The sequence below is a fragment of the Hippocampus bargibanti genome, linkage group LG17 (assembly GCF_051943395.1).
Source record: "Hippocampus bargibanti isolate YZ-2025 linkage group LG17, ASM5194339v1, whole genome shotgun sequence".
NCBI lineage: Eukaryota > Metazoa > Chordata > Actinopteri > Syngnathiformes > Syngnathidae > Hippocampus > Hippocampus bargibanti.
In genome coordinates this window covers 3,284,191-3,304,715 of record NC_142750.1, presented here as the reverse complement: position 1 = coordinate 3,304,715, position 20,525 = coordinate 3,284,191, and the positions used below count along the sequence as shown (strand labels likewise).

The 20,525-nt window shown below is 39.2% G+C and overlaps 2 protein-coding genes across 5 annotated transcripts; one reads left to right on the top strand and one right to left on the bottom strand.

Annotated features, from left to right (window-relative positions):
- Positions 1-896: 896 nt before the first annotated feature.
- ighd (immunoglobulin heavy constant delta) lies at positions 897-20,473 on the bottom strand. 4 transcript variants are annotated; one of them, XM_089018230.1, is made up of 8 exons: positions 12,686-12,792; positions 12,327-12,620; positions 10,808-10,828; positions 8,691-8,741; positions 7,606-7,899; positions 6,204-6,548; positions 4,519-4,845; positions 899-2,008 (listed from the first exon to the last, which is right to left on the bottom strand). In XM_089018230.1, exons 1-8 carry the CDS (start codon positions 12,726-12,728, stop codon positions 1,863-1,865), a joined length of 1,521 nt encoding a protein of 506 aa, XP_088874356.1. In that variant the 5' UTR covers positions 12,729-12,792; the 3' UTR covers positions 899-1,862. The 4 variants fall into 4 exon arrangements, with proteins under 4 accessions (XP_088874358.1, XP_088874356.1, XP_088874355.1 ...); XM_089018229.1 differs by lacking the exon at positions 899-2,008 and adding an exon at positions 2,044-3,477; XM_089018232.1 differs by lacking the exon at positions 4,519-4,845 and having other exon boundaries at positions 897-2,008.
- On the top strand, positions 14,350-18,587 carry cabp5b (calcium binding protein 5b). The gene is made up of 6 exons (XM_089018399.1): positions 14,350-14,415; positions 15,608-15,635; positions 15,735-15,878; positions 16,266-16,375; positions 16,442-16,589; positions 17,209-18,587. Exons 1-6 carry the CDS (start codon positions 14,365-14,367, stop codon positions 17,235-17,237), a joined length of 510 nt encoding a protein of 169 aa, XP_088874525.1. The 5' UTR covers positions 14,350-14,364; the 3' UTR covers positions 17,238-18,587.
- Positions 20,474-20,525: the final 52 nt, after the last annotated feature.

Genomic DNA, 20,525 nt, shown 5'->3' with positions numbered 1-20,525 from the left:
TTGCAGGCCCTGACGGCCCACCACTTCTAAAATTCTTGGTGTGTCTTTTATTCCCATCAATTATCAAGTTATTTTTTCCCCCCAAGCAGACTGCTCTATGATCAATAAAACATTTTACAACTTTTTAACCCCAATTCACCATATTTCTAACTCATGGCCGCACATTTGGAAAAGAATTCGATAGCGTGCATGATCAAAGTTCATATTGTTACGAGTATGGGACACTCTGGCGGTCATAGACAGTGACCCAGTCTCAGGAAGCCTGCCGGGCCTGATGCCATGCTTGCCAAATGCCGGCCCCCTGGCATTTTGGGTTGGCATCCATATGCTGTGTTTGCATCCCAGCAACAGCGTCACTGATTTGGGCAGGCTCCCATCAGCTCCCCAGCCAATCATATGCAGACAGAAGCAAATTATTCCGCAGCTAGCCAATAGTGATCCTGGATGTGCATAGTGTCATCCGTCCCTGATGGAAATTCCATCAACCCACTATATACACAAAACACAGACAGTGTTTACATAGTGGGAGTGTGTACATACTTGTGTATAAATATGCAGACGTTGTATAAAAAAATAAAGAAAGAAAAAAAAGAAGAAGAAAAAGAAAATGGAATGTTTCTCTTAATACTCTGGCGTAGGACTGTTTAAACCTAAAATTATTTTCTATTTTGCATCTCAGGTGATAATGAAGCTTTCAAATGCTCATGTTTGAGCTTTGGCTCCCTCTAGTGGACAGTTGTAACCACTGCAGTTGTGTTCCCGTTAGGTCACTATTGTAATGTATTCATAGAATACTATTCTATGAATACATGTACTACTTTCAATTGTAAAAAATGAACCATAAACCAAAATAAACAATATAAGCGTATTATTAGTTTTATTTTGAAAATTTACTTCATTTTCAATCAAATTGGACTGAAACCCAAATACACACGCAAACACAAACATACAGAAAATGTACTTGTATGTATAAAACAACAACAACGATAACATTACTTACATATGGTATGCATTTACAGTAGGATACCATTTATACAGGCAATAGCTGTTTTTTTCATTTAACCTGAAAAGAAAATGAAGAAAATGAATCTCCATTTTCAGAATAAAAATCATCCTAATCATCATCGTCATCATCATCGTCATCATCATAGTCCTTATCATAAAAATAACCCATATCATTTTTAAGCGCCTTTCAAAACTCTCAAGGTCACTTTACAGTCTCAGGATAAGTTTTTATCTGTGGGTGAGCAGCGGCAGCCACACACGCCAGAATTCACTCAACCTGGAATAACTCAGATAAAAAGCCATCTAGCGCATCGCTAGCTAGCTTTTTATCTAGCTAATAGCTAGCTAGCCAGCCAATAGCTAGCCAGTCGGCCAACAGCGAGCCAGGCAGCCAATAGCCAGTCGTCTGCCTCCTATTGGCTGGCTTGCTAACTGGCTATTCGCTGGCTTGCTGGCTGGCTATTGGCACTTTAACACAGAAAGAACACTCGTTTAGCTGGGTTAATAGCTTTTTGCATCAAGTGTACATATGGCTTGTGTGCGGGTGTTGAATGCTGATGAAACCAGCCACTCCATTCCATCAAGCCATCAACGACCATCACAAAGGTAAATAAAACGACTTTATTACGCAGTACAGTTTATTTCTTTAATTATAATACCATAGCACATTTATTCTACATAAAATAAGGTATATTTTGTGTAGTTTTAAGGCTTAGAACATTAGAAAATTCTGTTTTATGGGTACCTGGGAACGGATTATTCTCATTTTAATGGCTTCCTATGGGAAATTCATTTTTGGGATACACACTTTTCGCCTTACACTGTCTGGGAACCAATTAAGTTCGTAAGCCAAGGTATCACTGTACCTTGAAAAGAGTTACTCCAATGCTGAACAGTAGTGTGATGAGGAAGAGGAGGATGAAGGTTAGCGCTGTGCCCCCCGTGATATCTTCCTCGGCGTCCACGCCATTGTTCCATTGGCCATTTGTATCCACAAGGAAGTCTAATGGATGCACATGATGAATTCAGTGAAAGCTCGAAATTAACTAACGTAGCCATTTTTTTCCCATCAATGACTCCTCAAACACAGCTAGTCTGTGGTTCCTTGACAATATTTTGGTTACCTCATCAATTTTCAAACCGGTCGCTCGGTACTGTTTTTCAAAAGGCTTTAAAGCCCAATGGGCCACCATGAAATTTTGACTATGTCATTGAAAATGATAATAAGGACTGGAGATACTGAGTGGCCTTTGAAAGGCTCCATTATTTGTGTATGTGTGCGTTTGTATGGCTATTCTTGTGAGGACCACTATGATTTTATACCACATGTACTGAGGACATTTTTGAATAAATATAAATATAACACTAGTTCTTCTCTAAACTTTTCAAAAAGGGTAGTCCTCACTCCTTATCTGGAGTTCCCCAGACCTCACAAAAACGTTCAAGCAGGAAGGTGTGTGTGTGTGTGTGTGTGTGTGTGTGTGTGTGTGTGTGTGTGTGTGTGTGTGTGTGTATGTGTTTGTACGGGTATTCTTGTCAGGACCACTATGATTTTATACCATATCTAGTGAGGACATTTTTGATAAGTGAGGACCTTTTGGCCGGTCCTCACAAGTTTTTCATTCTAAAGGGTTCTATAGGGTCTATAAAGATGTTGAAGTGGGAAATGCAGTTAGGGGGACATCTCGTGTACAAATGTAATACTAGTTCTTCTCTAAACCTTTCAGAAAGGGTAGTCGTCACTCCTTATCTGGAGTTCCCTGGAACTCACAAAAATATTTAAACAGGAAGGTGTGTGTGTGTGTATGTGTGCTATTTTCGTGAGGTTCGCTATGATTTTAGACCAAATGCAGTAAGGACATTTTTTGACAAATTCGTGTGTGCGTGTACATTTGTGATTCTCCAACACACATCCAACAATGAATATTTGCTCGGAATAAAGACAACGTGGACAGCTTGCAACATATAACAGTTGCTACGTGAGTTTTGTTTTTGATTTTTTTATTTGGATTTTCAATCTGCAAAATGTGAATGAACAAAACAGCATACATCCAAGAGCAAACAGGAGAAGACGGAGCGACACAGAAGACAACTACTGAGTCTTGCGCAATTAAGGATTTGGGATTCTTAAGTCGGTCCCACGTCGGCAGAACGTGCTCTCAATGTTGCGGGAAATGAAATTGTGGCCCAGAGATTCGTGGTAAAGCAAACAGCTGTAGGTCGGGTGACGTTTTTCCCACTCATCAAGGCTGACCGTTAACTGACCATAGACTGAATAAGTGCCTTGATTTAATACAGGTTTGGTGGTGCTTTGCATGTAGGCGGGGCTAATGGGCTCATCGTTAACAAGCCAGGTCAGCAGAATATGGTGAGGGAAGAAGCCTTTGGCAAAGCAAGTCAGGGTAACCGTGTTTGTTTTTAAATCTTCCACTGGCTCCATCATAAAAAGTGAAGGACGCCTTAAAGGTTGATCTGTAAGAAGGGCAAAACAACATGTGCAAACTCGTGGTACAAAAAAGGCCATCAACTCATGCACACAGACATATACACACACACACACACCTTCCTGTTGTTACGTTTTTGTGAGGTCCGGGTAACTCCAGATAAGGAGTGAGGACCACCCTTTCTGATAAGTTTAAAGAAGAACGAGTGTTACATTTGTACACTAGATGTCCCTCTAACTGAATTTCCCACTTCAACTCATTTATAGACCCTCTAGAAGCTTTTAGAATGAAAAACTTATGAGGACCGGCCAAAAGGTCTTTACTTATCAAAAATGTCCTTACTATATATGGTATAAAATCATAGCAGTCCTTACAAGAATAGCCATACAAACAGACACACACACACACACACACACACACACACACACACACACACACACACACACACACACACACACACACACACACACATTCCTGTTTCAACGGTTTGTGAGGTCCGCATAACTGCAGATAAGGAGTGAGGACCACCGTTGCTGATAAGTTTAGAGAAGAACTAGTGTTCCATTTTAACACTAAATGTCACCCTATTTGCTACTTCAACTTCTTTAAAAACAAATAAATAAAAAGTGGACTTGAAACTAAAATAACAGCAGGAGTGAGGTTTCTGAATGGCTACATTCAAAGATCTCGCCCCTGTAGTGAATTTGGTTAAAATATCGTTTTACTTTTTGTGGTATGAACCTTTTCCTCTCATTAACCACACACACACACACACACACACACACATAAACACAAACAGTGAGTAAAAAGTGTGTGTATCCGAGTGAAATGAAAATACACAACAAAAAATCATTTTGGGTGAATTTGTGAGGACAGATGCACATATAGATCCTCTAGAAGCCTTTAGAATGGAAAAACTTGTGAGGACCGGCCAAAAGGTCCTCACTTGTCAAAAATCTTCTCACTAAGTATGGTATAAAATGTTAGTGGTCCTCACAAGACTAGTCATACAAACACACACACACACACACACACATACACTTTTGATCATGAGTGAAAGATTTCTTACCGAAATGTCTTTGGTAGGATACCTTCATCAAGTCCTTCGTATTTAGACGCAGCACAACGCAGTTGTACTTAACAAGATATCTCCATTCGTCATACGTGATATCAAGCAAAGTGTGAAATACGCCCGTTTGTCCGGGTTCGATGGATACCAAGGTATCAGCAATTTTCTTGCCATCCATGTGCTCCCATACAATGCTCTTCACGGTCGGTTCGTTGATATGGACTTCACATATCAACGATCCTCGTTTGTGCAAAAACATCTCATCCAGTGCGGGGCCCATGATCTTCACGTGTACACCCAGGTCAGGGTAGCTAACATCTGTAGAAACTGCAATTTTTGCCAACACGTTTTGAAGCTGGTTACATTGGAGGTACTTCATTTTAAAAGAATTCATTCAGTGCCAGACGATGTGCAAAGATATAATAATAATAATAATAATAATAATAATAATAATAATAATAATAATAATAATAATAATACATTTCATTTATAAGCGCCTTTCAAAACTCTCAAGGTCACTTTACAGTCACAGGATCAGTTTTTCTGTGGGTGAGCAATGGCAGCCACACGCGAAATATATCAAATAGATAGAAAGTTAGCTAGGTAGCTGATAGACAACTTATAGATAGCTAGCTAGCTTGTTAGATAGCGAATATATAGCAAATAGATAGCAAATGGATAGCAAATGGATAGCTAGCTAGGTAGCCAACTAGCTAGTTAGATAGCAAATAGATAGCTTGGTAGCCAGCAAGCTAGTTAGATAGTGAATAGATAGCAAATAGATAGCAAATAGATAGCTAGCTAGGTTGCCAGCTAGCTAGTTACGTAGCAAATGGATAGCATATAGATAGCAAATAAATAGCTATCTAGGTAGCCAGCTACCTAGCTAGCTAAGTAGCCAACCTTTCAAAACTCTAAAAGTCAGTCACACCGTTACAGTCACAGGATCAGTTTTTCTGTGGGTGAGCCGTGGCAGCCACACGTGCCAGCATTCACTCAACCCGGAAATAACTGGGATAGAATAGTAAGGCAAATACAGAGAAAGGTATAGCTAGCAAGCCAGTCGATAGCTAATAGCTAGCCAGCTAGATAGCGAGCCAGCCAGCCAGATAGCAATTGTACGGTATTACAGAAAAGACAAAGACAATTGACTTAGCACAATATTTCTTACTAATGTCTACATAAACAAAAGTCAAAAGAACAAAATATATATATATATATATAACAAATAGTATGACAACACAAAGACACAGAGAGAAATGTGTCCACTCTAGTGCCAGGGTTTTTGTCATTTTCACTCAAATTCTAGGACCCCCAGAATATTGAGTTTTAGGACTACAATTATTTATGTAGTCCTAAAACTCCATATTCTGCAGCATAAGAAACCTTAGACTCTCTTAATTCATCAGGAAACAAAAAGTTAATTCCTAAGTTATATGGGTCTGGAGTTATATGAGCTTGAAATGAGGGTGGCTGTTCAAAATACAATGCAAAACATACATATTAGTTTATATAGCGCTTTAACAACAGCTGAAGCTGTTACAAAGCTATAACTTGGACAAAAGGTAAATACTGCCCCCTTTTGGAAGGGAAAAACATTGCCAGAGGTCTGACCAGCGCTTTATCAACACCCTCTTCCCCCGCAAAATAAACAAAAACAAAAACCATAATTAAAACGTTCTTACCAGATGAATTGGAGTCACACTTCTGGGGCAAATATGCCGCCGCAAAAACATTTCGGCGCGCGCCTCTCCCTTGAAACTCGCACGTGATGTTGGTGTCAGGTGACCACTGGTTGGGCGCGATCGTGAGAAAGCTTGCGGCGCTGTACAGCAGCGTGCCACCTGGGCCCCTCCGGGAGATAGAAGGGGTCTTGATCTCGTCCATTTTGTTGGAGATGTAGAGCCCGTTGCGCAGCCATTTGAACCCATAATCATTGGGGAAAAAATCTTTGGCAAAGCAGGCAAAGGATATCTCGTCTTGCCCATCGGGAGTGGCCAACACTTTCATTGTAGGTAATATGAAGGGGTCTGAAAAACAAACAAAGAAAAAATATGCAGGAAGCAGTGGTGGGGCGTCAGGGCCTGCAAAGCCTTCTCTGCTGGCCTAAAAATATCTGAATCACGGACTGATGTTAAAGAGTTTATTTTTTATTTTTTTTACTTTGTTACTTCCAGGTTTGGGTGAACGCTGGCGTGTGTGGCTACCACTGCTCACCCAAAGAAAAACGTATCCTGTGACTGTAAAGTGACCTTGAGAGTTTTGAAAGGCGCTTAGAAATTAAATGTATTATTATTATTATTATTATTATTATTATTATTATTATTATTATTATTATTATTATTATTATTATTATTATTATTATTATTATATTACATTTCAGCCATCATTTGTTACTAGGGCCAGAAATCTACCTGAACGCCTTCACAATCAGTTGCGCAGGCCCCGGATTTCGACTTGACAACCCAAGGGCTGCTCGAAGGCGCTGAAAACGTCGGAGTTTTTGCAAACTATGATTGGCTAATCTAATGATTGGCTAGTCACCAGCCAATCATAGTATCACTAGCCGCTAGCGATAAGAGCATACTGGCCAGAGCTAGCACACTGTATATGTAGCGAGCTGCATAAGCAAATATATTGCTGTGTTTATTTAATAATGGTTTCGTCAACCCGCAATGGCTGAAGGAGGAGAAGAAATGGATCTGGTTGCAGATATATTGTAAAAGCCATTTTCAAGACGCACTTTTCAAGAATGGTTGGACATCATTAAGAAAGGTTGGACAGCTCCGAAGCTAACAAAAATAGCAAATAATATTGTAATTTTACGATGTTTTCATAAATCCACACGTTCATAGTAAAAATTCAAACTGCTTAATGACTGGATTTTCTTCAAGTCACAAGTTATTCACTGGCCCACGGAATCCCTATAGTGGACGTGTAGTAAATCACACCACACTTGCAGCTGACTAATTCAGACGTAGCACTACTGAAGGCCTAGGAGTGATATGCACGGTCCGTCAACAAATATTCCTTGAAAATTCATATGAATTTTTGCTTAAAAAAAAACAACAACAATCTTTGTATTACCTTCAGGTTTGGCGATGGTCAGGTCAACATCTGAGTTCAAATGTTTGGCAACACATCGGTACTTGGCCATGTTATCCCAGTCATCTCTCCTCACTTGGATTTGACTGAGCCCCGTATAAAGTTTGTTATTTACAATCAAGGGGTACTGATTAAAGTCAGTCAAGACGCTGCCGTCCTTGCTCCAGGTAAATGTCAGGGAGGAAGGTGTGAAGCCGGTGGCGAGACAGCCGAGACTGAGCATTGCTTTCGAGCTACATTGCATCACAGGGAAGAGGGTCGGTTTGATTGATGGGCCTGGCAAAGGAACAGAAATAAACGGTGGTCGATTAGGGGAATTGTTTTTTTTTATTTTTTCTAATTTCATTCGCAACACATCATCTTTCATAAAAGCATTTTGCAGGACTGAACAAACATTAATAAACTGACATTTTACTCAAAAGACAATAAAAAAAATGATTACATAAGAAAGATTGGTGAAACCGGAAATCGAGTATATAAAAAGCCATAGTATGTATTTTTCTTGGCTTATTTTCATGGCTTAGGGCTCAAAATGAATTGATAAAAATGGCACCAAAAATGCTGTATGTCACATCTGTGCAACATAGAAGGAATAATTGGATTGGATTTGCCTTTATTAGTCTCGCAGTGGAGACATTTACATTTCACAGCAGCAAAGTGATGAAAGGAATGAAAGTAGAAAAACAAAATACATGAGCTGCTGGAAAGGCAGCTACTCTCGCGGCACCGTCTTAAAGTCAAAAGAACAAAAAAAAAACTAAAATAACAAATAATATGACACACAACGAATAAATAATTGAAGAATAAATGCTAAAAAAATGTTTTTTTTTTTCAGTAATGCTTATAGAGAGATAATAAAAAAACCCGAAACACAACAAATAAAAAAGCAAGCAAAAACCAAATTGACATTCAGTACTTACCGTGTTTAAATATTACTTTTCACTCCTCAACCGGAAAGAATAATCAATATGCATTAACACAAAACACATTAAAAACAAAGCACAACATTTTTCCTCTTTCATATTTCATATGGCAGCTTCCAAACACAAAAAAACCTGATAACTTACCTTCCATAACTGTAACTTGGGTTCCAGAGCCCCAGTAGTCAAAGTAGCTACACTGCGATACAGAGCGAGCTGTAGGCAATGCTAATACCGTACCCTTAAAAAAACACACACAGGAAAACAACGACCAGAAATATTCTTGTACTGCGGTTCTCGATCACCTTCCTTGAGAAGTATTTCCTGACATCTGGCGTGTCTGTGTTGTTGTTTTTCTGCCACTCGTCACTTTGACCACGGTCTCGGGCATTGGTACCCACGCGTCGACGCTGCATGCTAGCAAAATAAAACAATGGGTAAAGTAGTTAAAATAGCACAACTGTCCATATTTTTATGTTCATGTTGTGTTTATTATTTTGCTTTGTGCTGACTATTATGTGAAGCGCTTTGTAACAGCTGTAGCTGTTGTAAAAGCGCTATATAAATATCATCCCCAATCCACCCATCATCCTCATTGTGGACTTCCTGTGTGGAGTTTGCCAGTTTCCCCCCATACCTGGTTATTTTTTCGGGTGTCCACATTCAAAAAACATGCTTGGCAGTCTGATTGAACACTCTAAATCACATGGGCCAAATAATAATAATCTGGCCCGCCACATCATTTATTCGTCCCGCAAAAGCAAATCAAACTTGTGAAATTCCATGATGCTAGCTAAAGTCCGAATCATCGTTTGAAATTGTTGAATGTGAACCACAATAACAGTAAATATAATATTTTACTACTTCAAATTTGAAAACTAGTTAGCTCGCCTACTTACAAACATTAGAGTTACGAACAACGGTCCATACGAACTTTTTGCTGGCAGTTTACAAACACAAAACACTGACTTAACTCCCGTAACTGTCACTTGGGTTAAAATGTTTAGACAGAAATGCTGTAAATTTGATTTTGTATTGCGCATATGTATTTCCGAGTAGTTCTTTTCGCCGACGTGAGGCGCTGTGAGAGCACCTACGGACAAATAGGCTGCCGATCGATTCACCTACGTGTTGAAAGAGATCATTAAGGAAGGTGTCTATTCGGTTAAACAGGTCTTCAATGTCGACGAAACGGGTGTTTTTTTGGAAGAAAATGCCAGAGAAGACCTACATTAGCCGTGAGGAGAAGACGATGCCCGGATATAAAGCGGCCAACCTTAATGCTTGGGGCGAATGCTAACGAGAGCTTCAAGCTAAAGCCGCTGCTAATTTAGCGGGCCTTCGAGTACATCTTCCAAAAGTAAGTTAAACTTCATTTTATTTATCTTATTACGTACATGTACATACTATGTGTGTCTCTATCTTTCTCTTTCTAACATATGTAGTATTCTCTCCAGTTGTACTAGTACATATCTTGATCGAGCATATACAGTATTTTATTAAATGTTTATTTTTCAATACAAACCAATACACGTTACTCATACAAATCTTAAACACACGTATACAGACATTAAACACACTTATATAAGCCTTAAACATACATTCCATACAAAATATAGCACTGAAGCAACTTACGAACGAATTCACCACAGGAACAACCATTCGGAACGTATCTCGTTCGTAAGTTGGGGAGTGTCTGTATTCATAATTTGATGTGCGCTCGATATGTAATATGTAGGGGAATCAATTAGATGAATTAAACCATCAAAATAGTGTGTGTTTGTATTTCAGTGACCATTATGTAGATTAAAAGTGAAATTACAATTTGGGGATTTTATTTTTAACTTGAGTATCAAATTTGATCCAGGCATTTTAACACAATATAATTATAATATAAAAAATGAGCTACTCAATAAATGTGCATTATTTCAATGGATAATACACTTATCTTTAAAAAATAACTTTGTATTTTGATGTTATTCTTACCGTAACTTCCCTATAAAGGTCTCAGATTATAATGGGTTCCTCGAATTCAATGTAACCCAAAAAGTGACTGACAGCCTTGCTCAAAATGATCCTAAGGTGAAAGTGTGAGCTGTACTCACCTGCCAACCGGTTCAGGGTGTGCCCCCACCGACTGCCCAGTTTAAAAAAAAATCTTGCCATTAGTCTGTGAAGAAATGTGTGACATTTTGGACACATTCTGTCAACAAAATCCGACCAGATGATCACATGTTTTTGTTATGATGTGTGGCACTGTGTACTGTTAGATATCAGCCGAATTCACAGTGACACACACCCTGTCAAAAACCTCACAGCTGCAACCTGTGTCAGGCTATTTTCAAAAGAGAGAATTTTAAGAGCCATTCAAGCACAAAATGAAATGGAATAGCATTGTGGAATTTTTCATTATTTATTGATATTTTTCATTATTCAGGATGACGTGGGAGCAATTTATTTTCCTGCTCTTTCCACAATAATATCCCAAATATAGATATTCATTTATATAACTATTTTACTAGCTATATAAGGGTCGATAAAACAATATTATCCCAAATATACATATTCACTTATTAAAATGATGTGTTTGTTGTTGTGGAGCTTATGCTAGCTAGCTATCTATGTTAGCTATGTTCTTGAGAGTTTTGAAAGGCCCTTATAAATACAATGTATTATTATTATTATTATTATTATTATTATTATTATTATTATTAGCTATCTATTAGCTATCTATTAGCTATCTATTAGCTAGCTAGCTTTCTATCTTTGAGTTACTTCCGGGTTGAGTGAATGCTGGCGCGTGTGGCTGCCGCTGCTCACACACAGAAAAACTTATCCTGTGACTGTAAAGTAACCTTGAGAGTTTTGAAAGGTGCTTATAAATGATTTTTATTATTATTATTATTATTATTATTATTATTATTATTATAATAATAAAATAAACTGATCAAACGTAACATGCCTTTTGAACTCTTGAACAGATCATAATTGAGATTCATCTTGGTGTCTGTGTGTGTGTGTGTGTGTGTGTGTGTGTGTGTGTGTGTGTGTGTGTGTGTGTGTGTGTGTGTGTGTGTGTGTGTGTGCGCGCGCGACTGTGCGTGCGTGTGTGTGTGTGTGTCTGTGTGTGTTTTCCTAGGGTCACTTGAAATTGTTTTTGAATTAACTCATTCACTGCCAGACGATGTGCAAAAATGTGTCCACTCCTGTGCCAGGGTTTTTGTCATTGTCACTGGAATTCCAGCATCCACAGAATTATTGAGTTTTAGGTCTACATTCAATGCACCGTAAGAAACCATAGGTTATTTTCTTTTATCAGAAAAACGAGTTGATTCCTAAATTATATGGGTCTGGAGTTAATCTGATCTTGAAATGAGGGAGGGTATCCTGACGTGACATCACGAACAAGGAGGCGGGACTTTCTGAATCTGCCCAGTTTCCGAGCTCATTTTGTGGCAGTTTTGGGACACTTTAAGTCATTTTTATTGGTGTTATTGGTGTAAAAATAGCAGTCTGCGTGTTTTGGGTATTTTAGATGCTATAAAACGTTTTTCTGATGTCAGTTAGGAAACAAAAAAATGGTGTCGGTTGTCCTTGAAGATGCCATGTATGCACAATCAAGCTTGCCCCCAACTGAGTGGGCGTTTATCACATGCTCCATGAAACACAAAGTTTCTCGCTCCATCAGCTCAAGAACTCCTCCCTTTTGTTTCTCTCTCTCTTTTTTTCTGATTGTTAGTTTTTTGTGCAGGTCTCCTGATGGTTTGTATTATTGTGGAATTCTGACACAGTAATACACAGATGTGTCTTCAGGTTGCATATTCTGTCCATTTAGCGTTACTATTTGGCTGGACGAGTTTACTTTAAGACTGAACTTGCTCCCCAGGGATTTTTTCAGATAATATTTCCCGGTGTCTCTTATGTTCCCGATCCATTCCAGTCCTTTCCCCGCCAACTGCCTGACGAAGGCGGTGTTGTAGACCGTAATCGAATAAGACACATGGCAGGCAATGTCAAAGCCCAGACCGGACCGCAGAGTCAAAGATGGCGGCTGGTTCAACTTTTCGCAGTCGACACCTACGGAGGATAGCGTGTTACATGTTGGGCATGAGGAGTCAAAGGTTATCGCGGCTGCCACTTACTGGAAACGGCGGCCAGCAGCATGAGCGCAAGCACGCAGAACATGATTGCAAATGCAAGTGTCCCGAAGGGAGCGTTTATTCTGCCGTGCCTGACTTCAAGTTTTTGTAGCGCATGAGGAACGGGGTGGGAGGGTCTTCACTTTGCATAGTGCCACTCCATGTGCTATTTTAGACGACCGATCTGTATTTGCAAATTGCAAAGAACATCTGCGGCGTTGGCATAAGACCAGACGAGCTGTTTCGGATCAAGGGTGTTTTTTCTGGTTCCTGTTTCACATGAGCAGGTGGCGTCCCAGAGGTGCCGTCCGAAGATATGTTTGGGAAGTGAAAACGCTCAACTTGTCTGAAATGACGTTTCTGGCATGATAACTGCTTTGCATCTGTTTTAAATGTAATAAATAAATACATGTCACTAGATAGATAGATACATATATACATTGTTTGATTTATATAGATCTTAAACAACAGATGAAGCTGTAGATAGATAGATAGCTAGATGGGAAGATAGCTAGCTAGCTACCGAGAGATAAATGGATATTATTGAGTATGTAGATCGAATAAATGAGCAGATAGATAATAATAATAATAATAACCCATTTCATTTATAAGTGCCTTTCAAAACTCTCGAGGACACTTTACAGTCACAGGTTATTTTTTTCTGTGGGTGAGCAGCGGTAGCCACACGCGCCAACCCGGAAGTAACATAAATACGAATAAAACCAAGTAAATGAACTGATGGAGACATAATAAAATAAATAGTCCATACATAAATAAATACATAAAAAATAATGAAAGTAAATGAATAAATAAAAATAAATGGATACAATAAAGGAAAAATAAATGAAAATACATACAAATGAATAAACTTATGGGAGAATATATGAGTAGGTAGAATAAATGAGAGAGAGATAGAATAAACAAGTACATAGAATAAGTAAGTAGATGCAATAAGTAGATATAGATAAATAACTAGCTAGGTCGCGGGCTAGCTAAGTCGCTAGGTCGCTACCATTCATCAGTTCATCTGTTTCACCTCAAATTTATCTTTAACTATATCTACCTAGGTTGCTAGCTAGCTAGCAACCTAGCTAGCTAGCAACCTAGCTAGCTAGCGACCTAGATAGATAGATAGTTAAAGATAAATTTGAGATGACACTGATGAATGTTCATTTTTGTTATGGGAGGGTTTTTTGCTGATTATAATTATTTTACTTGTATTTTTTTCCAGCACAATGTTTAAAATGTCCACTGTTTGACTCTGTCAAAGTATCTGATGTATTTTAGTACTTTCTGATTCACTCACTTCATGACTTGTTATCAACGAATCGCGAAAAGTGTCTACTTTAGAAACCCATTTGAAGTACTGGTCGTAAAAATGATGTGGTTATATGTTAAAAGCATACATTGATGGAAATTTATTAATATATAAAATTGTGTTGTAGAGAAAAAGCCTCAAAAGATCACATATATGTAATTCTGCATCATTAAGCCCGTATTTCTCTTCCAGACCAAAGCGGCGGAGATAATCCGTCGGAGACTTCATCCCTCCTCTCGGACATAACACACATCACTCGCGATAACATTTTACACTCATGTAAAGACGGCATACATGCTAACCTACATACGTGGCGTCGTGTATCCCATATACGTTCGGGCATTTTAACGCAAGCAGAGACAGCATGAGTCTGAAACAAGCTTGCATCTTCCTCCGAGGGGCGAAAAACCGACAAGTAAGTCAACGCCACTTTTTTCTACTTAAATTGTTTTTAAGGAAGAAAAAAATGGCATCAAATCTAATTTCATTTGTCAAATTATTATTTTGATGGTGTGTAATATTAATATTATTATTATATTAATCATTGAACCGCTGTGCTTGGATTTGTTTAATGTAGATGTAAACAAATAATTCAGAGTTAAAAGTCGGAATTCAGAGTTAAAAGTCGGAATTTTGAGTTAAATGTCGGAATTTTGAGTTAAAGGTTGGAATTTTGAGTTAAAAGTCAGAATTCTGAGTTAAAAGTCGGAATTCTGTGTTAAAAATCGGAATTCAGAGTTAAAAATTGGAATTCAGAGTTCAAAGTCAGAATTCAGAGTTCAAAGTCGGAATTCAGAGTTCAAAGTCGGAATTAGGAGTTCAAAGTCGGAATTCAGAGTTCAAAGTCGGAATTAGGAGTTCAAAGTCGGAATTCAGAGTTCAAAGTCGGAATTCAGAGTTCAAAGTCGGAATTCTGAGTTAAAAGTCGGAATTCAGAGTTAAAAGTCAGAATTCTGAGTTAAAAGTCGGAATTCAGAGTTAAAAGTCAGAATACTGAGTTAAAAGTTGGAATTCTGAGTTAAAAGTCAGAATTCTGAGTTCAAAGTCATAATTCTGAGTTAAAAGTTAAAATTGCGGTAAAACGCATAAAGAAGGTATTAAGTTGACACACAAATTCCCAGCAGATAAATCAGCCCATTTTCAACAGAGCTTATGCGCCATCTTGTGCATTTTCTGTACGCTACTTTGGAGTCCAGACGGAAGAACTTTTTTAATCGATTGCAAACATTTATACTTTACTCTTCAGAACTATTTGAATTATTCATAACTTGATGAGTAACAAGAAAGCATCTTCTCCGAATCTGAACTCTCTGAAGCCATTGTTTTGATTCTGGAGCAAGGCAGTGTGTGACCAGTAGTGATGTCACAAACAAGGGGGCGGGACTTTCTGAATCTGCCCAGTTCCAAGTTCATTTTGTGGCAGTTTTGGTACACTTTAAGTCATTTTTATTTGTGTTTTTCATTTGACTAAAAATATCAGCCTGCATGTTTTGGGTATTTTAGATGCTATAAAACGATTTTCTGATGTCAGTTAGGAAACAAAAAAATGGTGTCGGTTGTCCTTTAAATCGATGCCCTGATTTCTGCACATCCCTCTTGTTTTGCAGAGAGCTCTCACTCACGATGAGGTAGAAGGTAATTCACGTTTTGAACACCCCCTCTACCCCCACGTGGAGATTTTGGATCACAGGACAACTTTTGTACCTCTTGCCCTCTCGCCTTTGTGCTCTCTAGAATTACGCGTGGCCTTTGTGGAGTTTGACAAAGACAAAGATGGCTTCATCACCTGCAAAGACTTGGGCAACCTGATGAGGACGATGGGCTACATGCCAACTGAAATGGAACTGATAGAACTGAGCCAAAACATCAACATGAACCGTAAGAACCGGGAAATTACATCATACAATACAATACAATTCAATACGATACATATTGATTTATATAGCAACAGTTGAAGCTGTAACACAGCGATCTAGCTGGCTACCTAGCTAGCTAGCTATTTGCAATCTATTAGCTGGATGGATGTCTATCTAGCTAGCTATATATTTACTATCCAGATAGAGCTGAAAGAAGTGGCTGGAGAGAGGGAAGTCTGGGCTTCCATATTGAAGCTTCTGACCCCGCGACCTGACCTTGGATAAGGGTCACATAGTGGATGGATAGACAGTTTATACATTTATGTTCGAAGCCTGAAATGTGGTATAAGGTCAAAGGGGGCCCAATATTGAACTGATTTTTGATGCGTACATGTACATGTCAACGCAGTGGGAGGACGGGTGGACTTTGAGGACTTTGTGGAACTTATGAGCCCCAAGCTACTGGCGGAAACTGCTGGCATGATTGGCCTCAAAGAACTGAAAGAAGCTTTCAGAGAGGTGAGCTCAGCCGGTTCCGTGCGGTCCATCTTCGGCACTGAATGCCTCCCCGATTATCTCTTACAGTTTGATATCGACGGCGATGGTTCGATCACGTCGGATGAGCTGAAGCACGCCATGTTGAAATTACTGGGCGAACACACCAGCAACAAAGAAGTGGAAGCAATGGTCAAAGAAGTGGACAACAACGGGGACGGCACTGTTGACTTTGAAGGTGAGAATCAAGAACATGCTAAGAACATACGTAAAAATAAATAAACAAATAAAACAAATAAATAGATACATAAATAAGGAGATAGATAAATAAATAGTCGCTAGCGAGGTTGCTAGCTAGAGAGGTCGCTAGCTGGATCAATAGGTCGCTAGCTAGGTCGATAGCTAGATGGGTCGCTAGCTGGCTCGCTATCTGGCTCGCTGGATGGGTCGCTAGCTAGCTCGCTAGATGGGTCGCTATCTGACTCGCTAGATGGGTCGCTAGGTCGCTCGCTAGATGGGTCGCTAGCTAGCTCACTAGCTCGCTCAATGGGTTGCCATCTCGCTTGCTAGATGGGTCGCTAGCTGGCTAGATGGGTCGCTAGCTAGCTGGCTAGATGGGTTGCTAGCTAGCTGGCTAGATGGGTCGCTAACTAGCTCGCTAGATTGGTCGCTAGCTCACTAGATGGGTCGCTGGCTAGCTCGCTAGATGGGTCGCTGGCTCGCTCGCTAGATGGGTCGCTAGCTTGCTCGCTAGATGGGTCGCTAGCTAGCTCGCTAATTGGGTCGCGAGCTCGGTCGCTAGATAGAAAGATTTTAAAACGTGTCTAATCAAATTTCTGTCCATTCTGTTTTTGCAGAGTTTGTCCAAATGATGTCAAAGAAGTGAAGACAACACCCGTGAATGCTTTAACCCACTTTACTGTCTCCCATTGTTTTTTTTTTTAAATTTTATTTTATGTAAAACATTGTCTATTTGATTGAATTTTAAAAATGTACAGAATAGACTTGTACATACAATAGAATCCTATACTCACTTTATAAGGTGGTTTTGCTAATTATTAGTATTTTTTTTAAACGCGTATCACATTCTATCTGTCATACATTACTCATTATCTCCAGATTTTTAGTTTCAATTATATCGTCAAATCTGTGCAGTCATATTAAGTTCTCCTCTAAGGTCTTCTCGTAAGCGAAAGACACGTGACGTATAGAACAAAGCCATACGTCATTAAACATACAGACATCATATAAAGTATCTCAGCATTAATCTGTCCCTCTGTGCTAGATTAGATCTGGCGGTTGTAATCCTTCATACCGGGAACCAACCCCCCCGCCCCGCCCTCTCAAACCCCTGAGATGAACAGATGGCAGATAAAACAAAATAACCTCACTAATTCTCAACGATTTTCTGTCAAATGTAACCAAAAAATATGCCATGGAAAATGAATACATGATAAAAATGTCATTGTAATTATGTTTGTCTGGTATCAAAATAAAAGCCCTAAATATTGGAACTGCCCCAAAATCATGCCTTTTGTTTTTGGAATACTCTTGAAATTACTCGGAAGATTTTTAATTGATAAATAATACGTTAGCGTGAATAATTATCTCCCGTGCTTGAATAAAAATGAGTTACGAGAAAACCGTCACAGTGAACGTGGCCTCAAAGGAAGCCATGTCGCTCATTTGAGTACATTTGCAGCTTCCTGCGGTATTTTTTCAAACCGAAAACAGATGCAAATCGGCTTTGAATGTTTAGTTTGATGATTTATGCTCTGATCTCACTCAATAATAATAATAATAATAATAATAATAACATGCCGGGAGACACCGCGGACTTTCTGGAGTTCATTTCCCCCCCCCCCCGCGTACGTGAAGCCCGCATTGGCAAATCCAAGCCCATCCGATAACAGTGCCACGGGGTCTACGAATGGCCTGATTGCCCCATTTGCTTTGGTATCACCTCATCAGCATAACTAAGCCTATGTGGTCTAAGAAGTCAGTTGTACGAACGATCCAAATTAAACCTCACCCGACCATGGCGATTTAGTGAAGGGTTTTGCTGTTTTATGAAAATAGCTTCTTTTACTCCCCTTTCAAACCATCTATTTTCTTTCACTAAGATTTTAACCTCATTGTCGTCAAATGAGTGGTTGCTAGCTTTTAGTGCATACGTACTGCAGATTGAGGCCCACTAGTATTATCCCTGTGATGTAGATAGTCTTTTTTGAGAATTTGTTTAGTCTCCCCAATCTATTGCTCTTTACAATTTTCATTTTTACAATGTATTGAATAAACTACATTACTTTTTTTTTTTTTTTGGCAGCCTATCTTTTGGATGCACTAATTTTAGTGTTTATCGATTTGAAATAAGTAGGAATTTTGTGTTGGAAAAGGACTCGTAGTTTTTCAGAAACCGCTGCAATGTAAGGTACTGCTACTCCTCTCCTTTTAGTATCTTCAGAATTTTTAGTTTCATTCCCTGATCTTTTCTTTTAACATTAAATGTTTTAGTTAGCTGACAAAGCCTTTTGGATAAGAAGTACAAATGACGGCTGAAGAAACCTCATCGATGGATCTGAGAGCTTACACAGACATGTAAGTGTTGAGTCTTGTGTAAAAAAAAAAAAAAAGATCATCAAAGACGTCATGTTTACCAACAAGAAAAGCCCGAACGCGCCATTGGCCGCTTTGACTTGCAGACAGCCTCATTCACTTATTTTCCTTTATTTAATCCCCTTCTGGCTGAGATCAAGCATTTTTTTTATCCGAACGGGGGTCACCGCATCTCTACAGAGCTCTGGCGAACTTGTTCTAGTTGCTTGTACGGGTTTTATGACTTCATCCCGAGGTCTCGAATTAAGGTCACTCGTGTGAGGAAAGGATCCTTCCTATATGTTTTGGTGACAGGGACAAAACATTGACGTGCAAACCGATACGTCAATAAGAGTGTTAACGTAAACGCACTGTGTTGTACTTCAAAATAATTTGAGCCAGCGAATACTTAGCTAGCTAATGGATAGCTAATAAAAAGCTAATAGATAGCCAATCATAGGATACATTTTGCTAGCATACATTGATGCATTGAAATAGTTGGTGTTTGTTTACATTCAAAATCTAATTTATGCGTTGTGGGGGGGTCCCAAAATATTTGGAGTGTGGGGGGTTATATCCAGCTTATAATAATAATAATAACGATAATAATACATTTACTGAGACTGAACAAATTGAAAAAAGTGGTGTGATTTACTACAAGTCCACTAGAGTGTCCATTAGCCAGGAAATTAATGGCCGGCCTTTCTTAATGATGTCCTTTTTTCAAGTCCGTCTTGAAAATGGCTTTAACAGTAAATCTCCAGCCAAATCAATTTCTTCTCGTCCTTCGGCCACTGCGGGTTGACAAAACCGCTATTAAATCAACATAATATATTTGCTTTTGCATCTCGCTAACGATACAGTGTGCTAGCTCTAGCTAGCTTTGTACGCGCTTGTCATAGCAGCTTGTGATCAGAGCAATGTTCGTAAAATATGATTGACTAATGACTAGCCAATCATAGACCAACGCCTTCAAGAAGGCGTTGCCTTTTGATTTGCTAATTCGAAATCTGATTGGCTAGAGCAACAGATAGATCAACCCATTTGATGCAGTTGGGCCCGCAGAACTGATTGTGAAGGCGTCCAGGTAGATTGTTGACCCTTATAACAAATTATGGGTGAAATGTGATTGGTTAAAAACCAAAATACACGTCTGGGAACAGCACAACAGGGGACATGTCGTCGATATACACATTAAAACTGTTCACGATGATGGAGTCGGCTACACTAAATACTGAGTGGGTGGACCCCACCTGAGTTGTCACCCGGAAGCTGTCCCACAAATAAGGTGGTTTGTCTCAAATCCATCCCCCCTTTTGCGATGTGGCTTACGTTGAACGTCCGCAATATTTTGACGTAGAAAACGACCATCAACAACCTCGAAACAACATTTTTGGCTCTTGTAGGTTTTACAAATCACACGCGATTCGCATTTTAACCCGGGATTTACACATTTTATAATTCTTATTACCTTGATGGACGGTGGCGAGATGTGTCACAAGCCTTTCCGCACCCCCCTTTTTGCTTGTTTAATGGTTGCTCCCAGACTGGATTTTTTTTTTTTTGGGGGGGGGGACGC

Coding starts and splice junctions, on each gene's coding strand:
- ighd (XM_089018229.1), bottom strand. CDS start 12,728: ATGTTCTGCGTGCTTGCGCTCATGCTGCTGGCCGCCGTTTCCA. Junction 12,621..12,685: donor GCTGCTGGCCGCCGTTTCCA/GTAAGTGGCAGC, acceptor TATCCTCCGTAG/GTGTCGACTGCGAAAAGTTG. Junction 3,478..4,518: donor ATCCTACCAAAGACATTTCG/GTAAGAAATCTT, acceptor CCCTTCTTACAG/ATCAACCTTTAAGGCGTCCT.
- cabp5b (XM_089018399.1), top strand. CDS start 14,365: ATGAGTCTGAAACAAGCTTGCATCTTCCTCCGAGGGGCGAAAAACCGA. Junction 14,416..15,607: donor GAGGGGCGAAAAACCGACAA/GTAAGTCAACGC, acceptor CTTGTTTTGCAG/AGAGCTCTCACTCACGATGA. Junction 15,636..15,734: donor CACTCACGATGAGGTAGAAG/GTAATTCACGTT, acceptor TGTGCTCTCTAG/AATTACGCGTGGCCTTTGTG.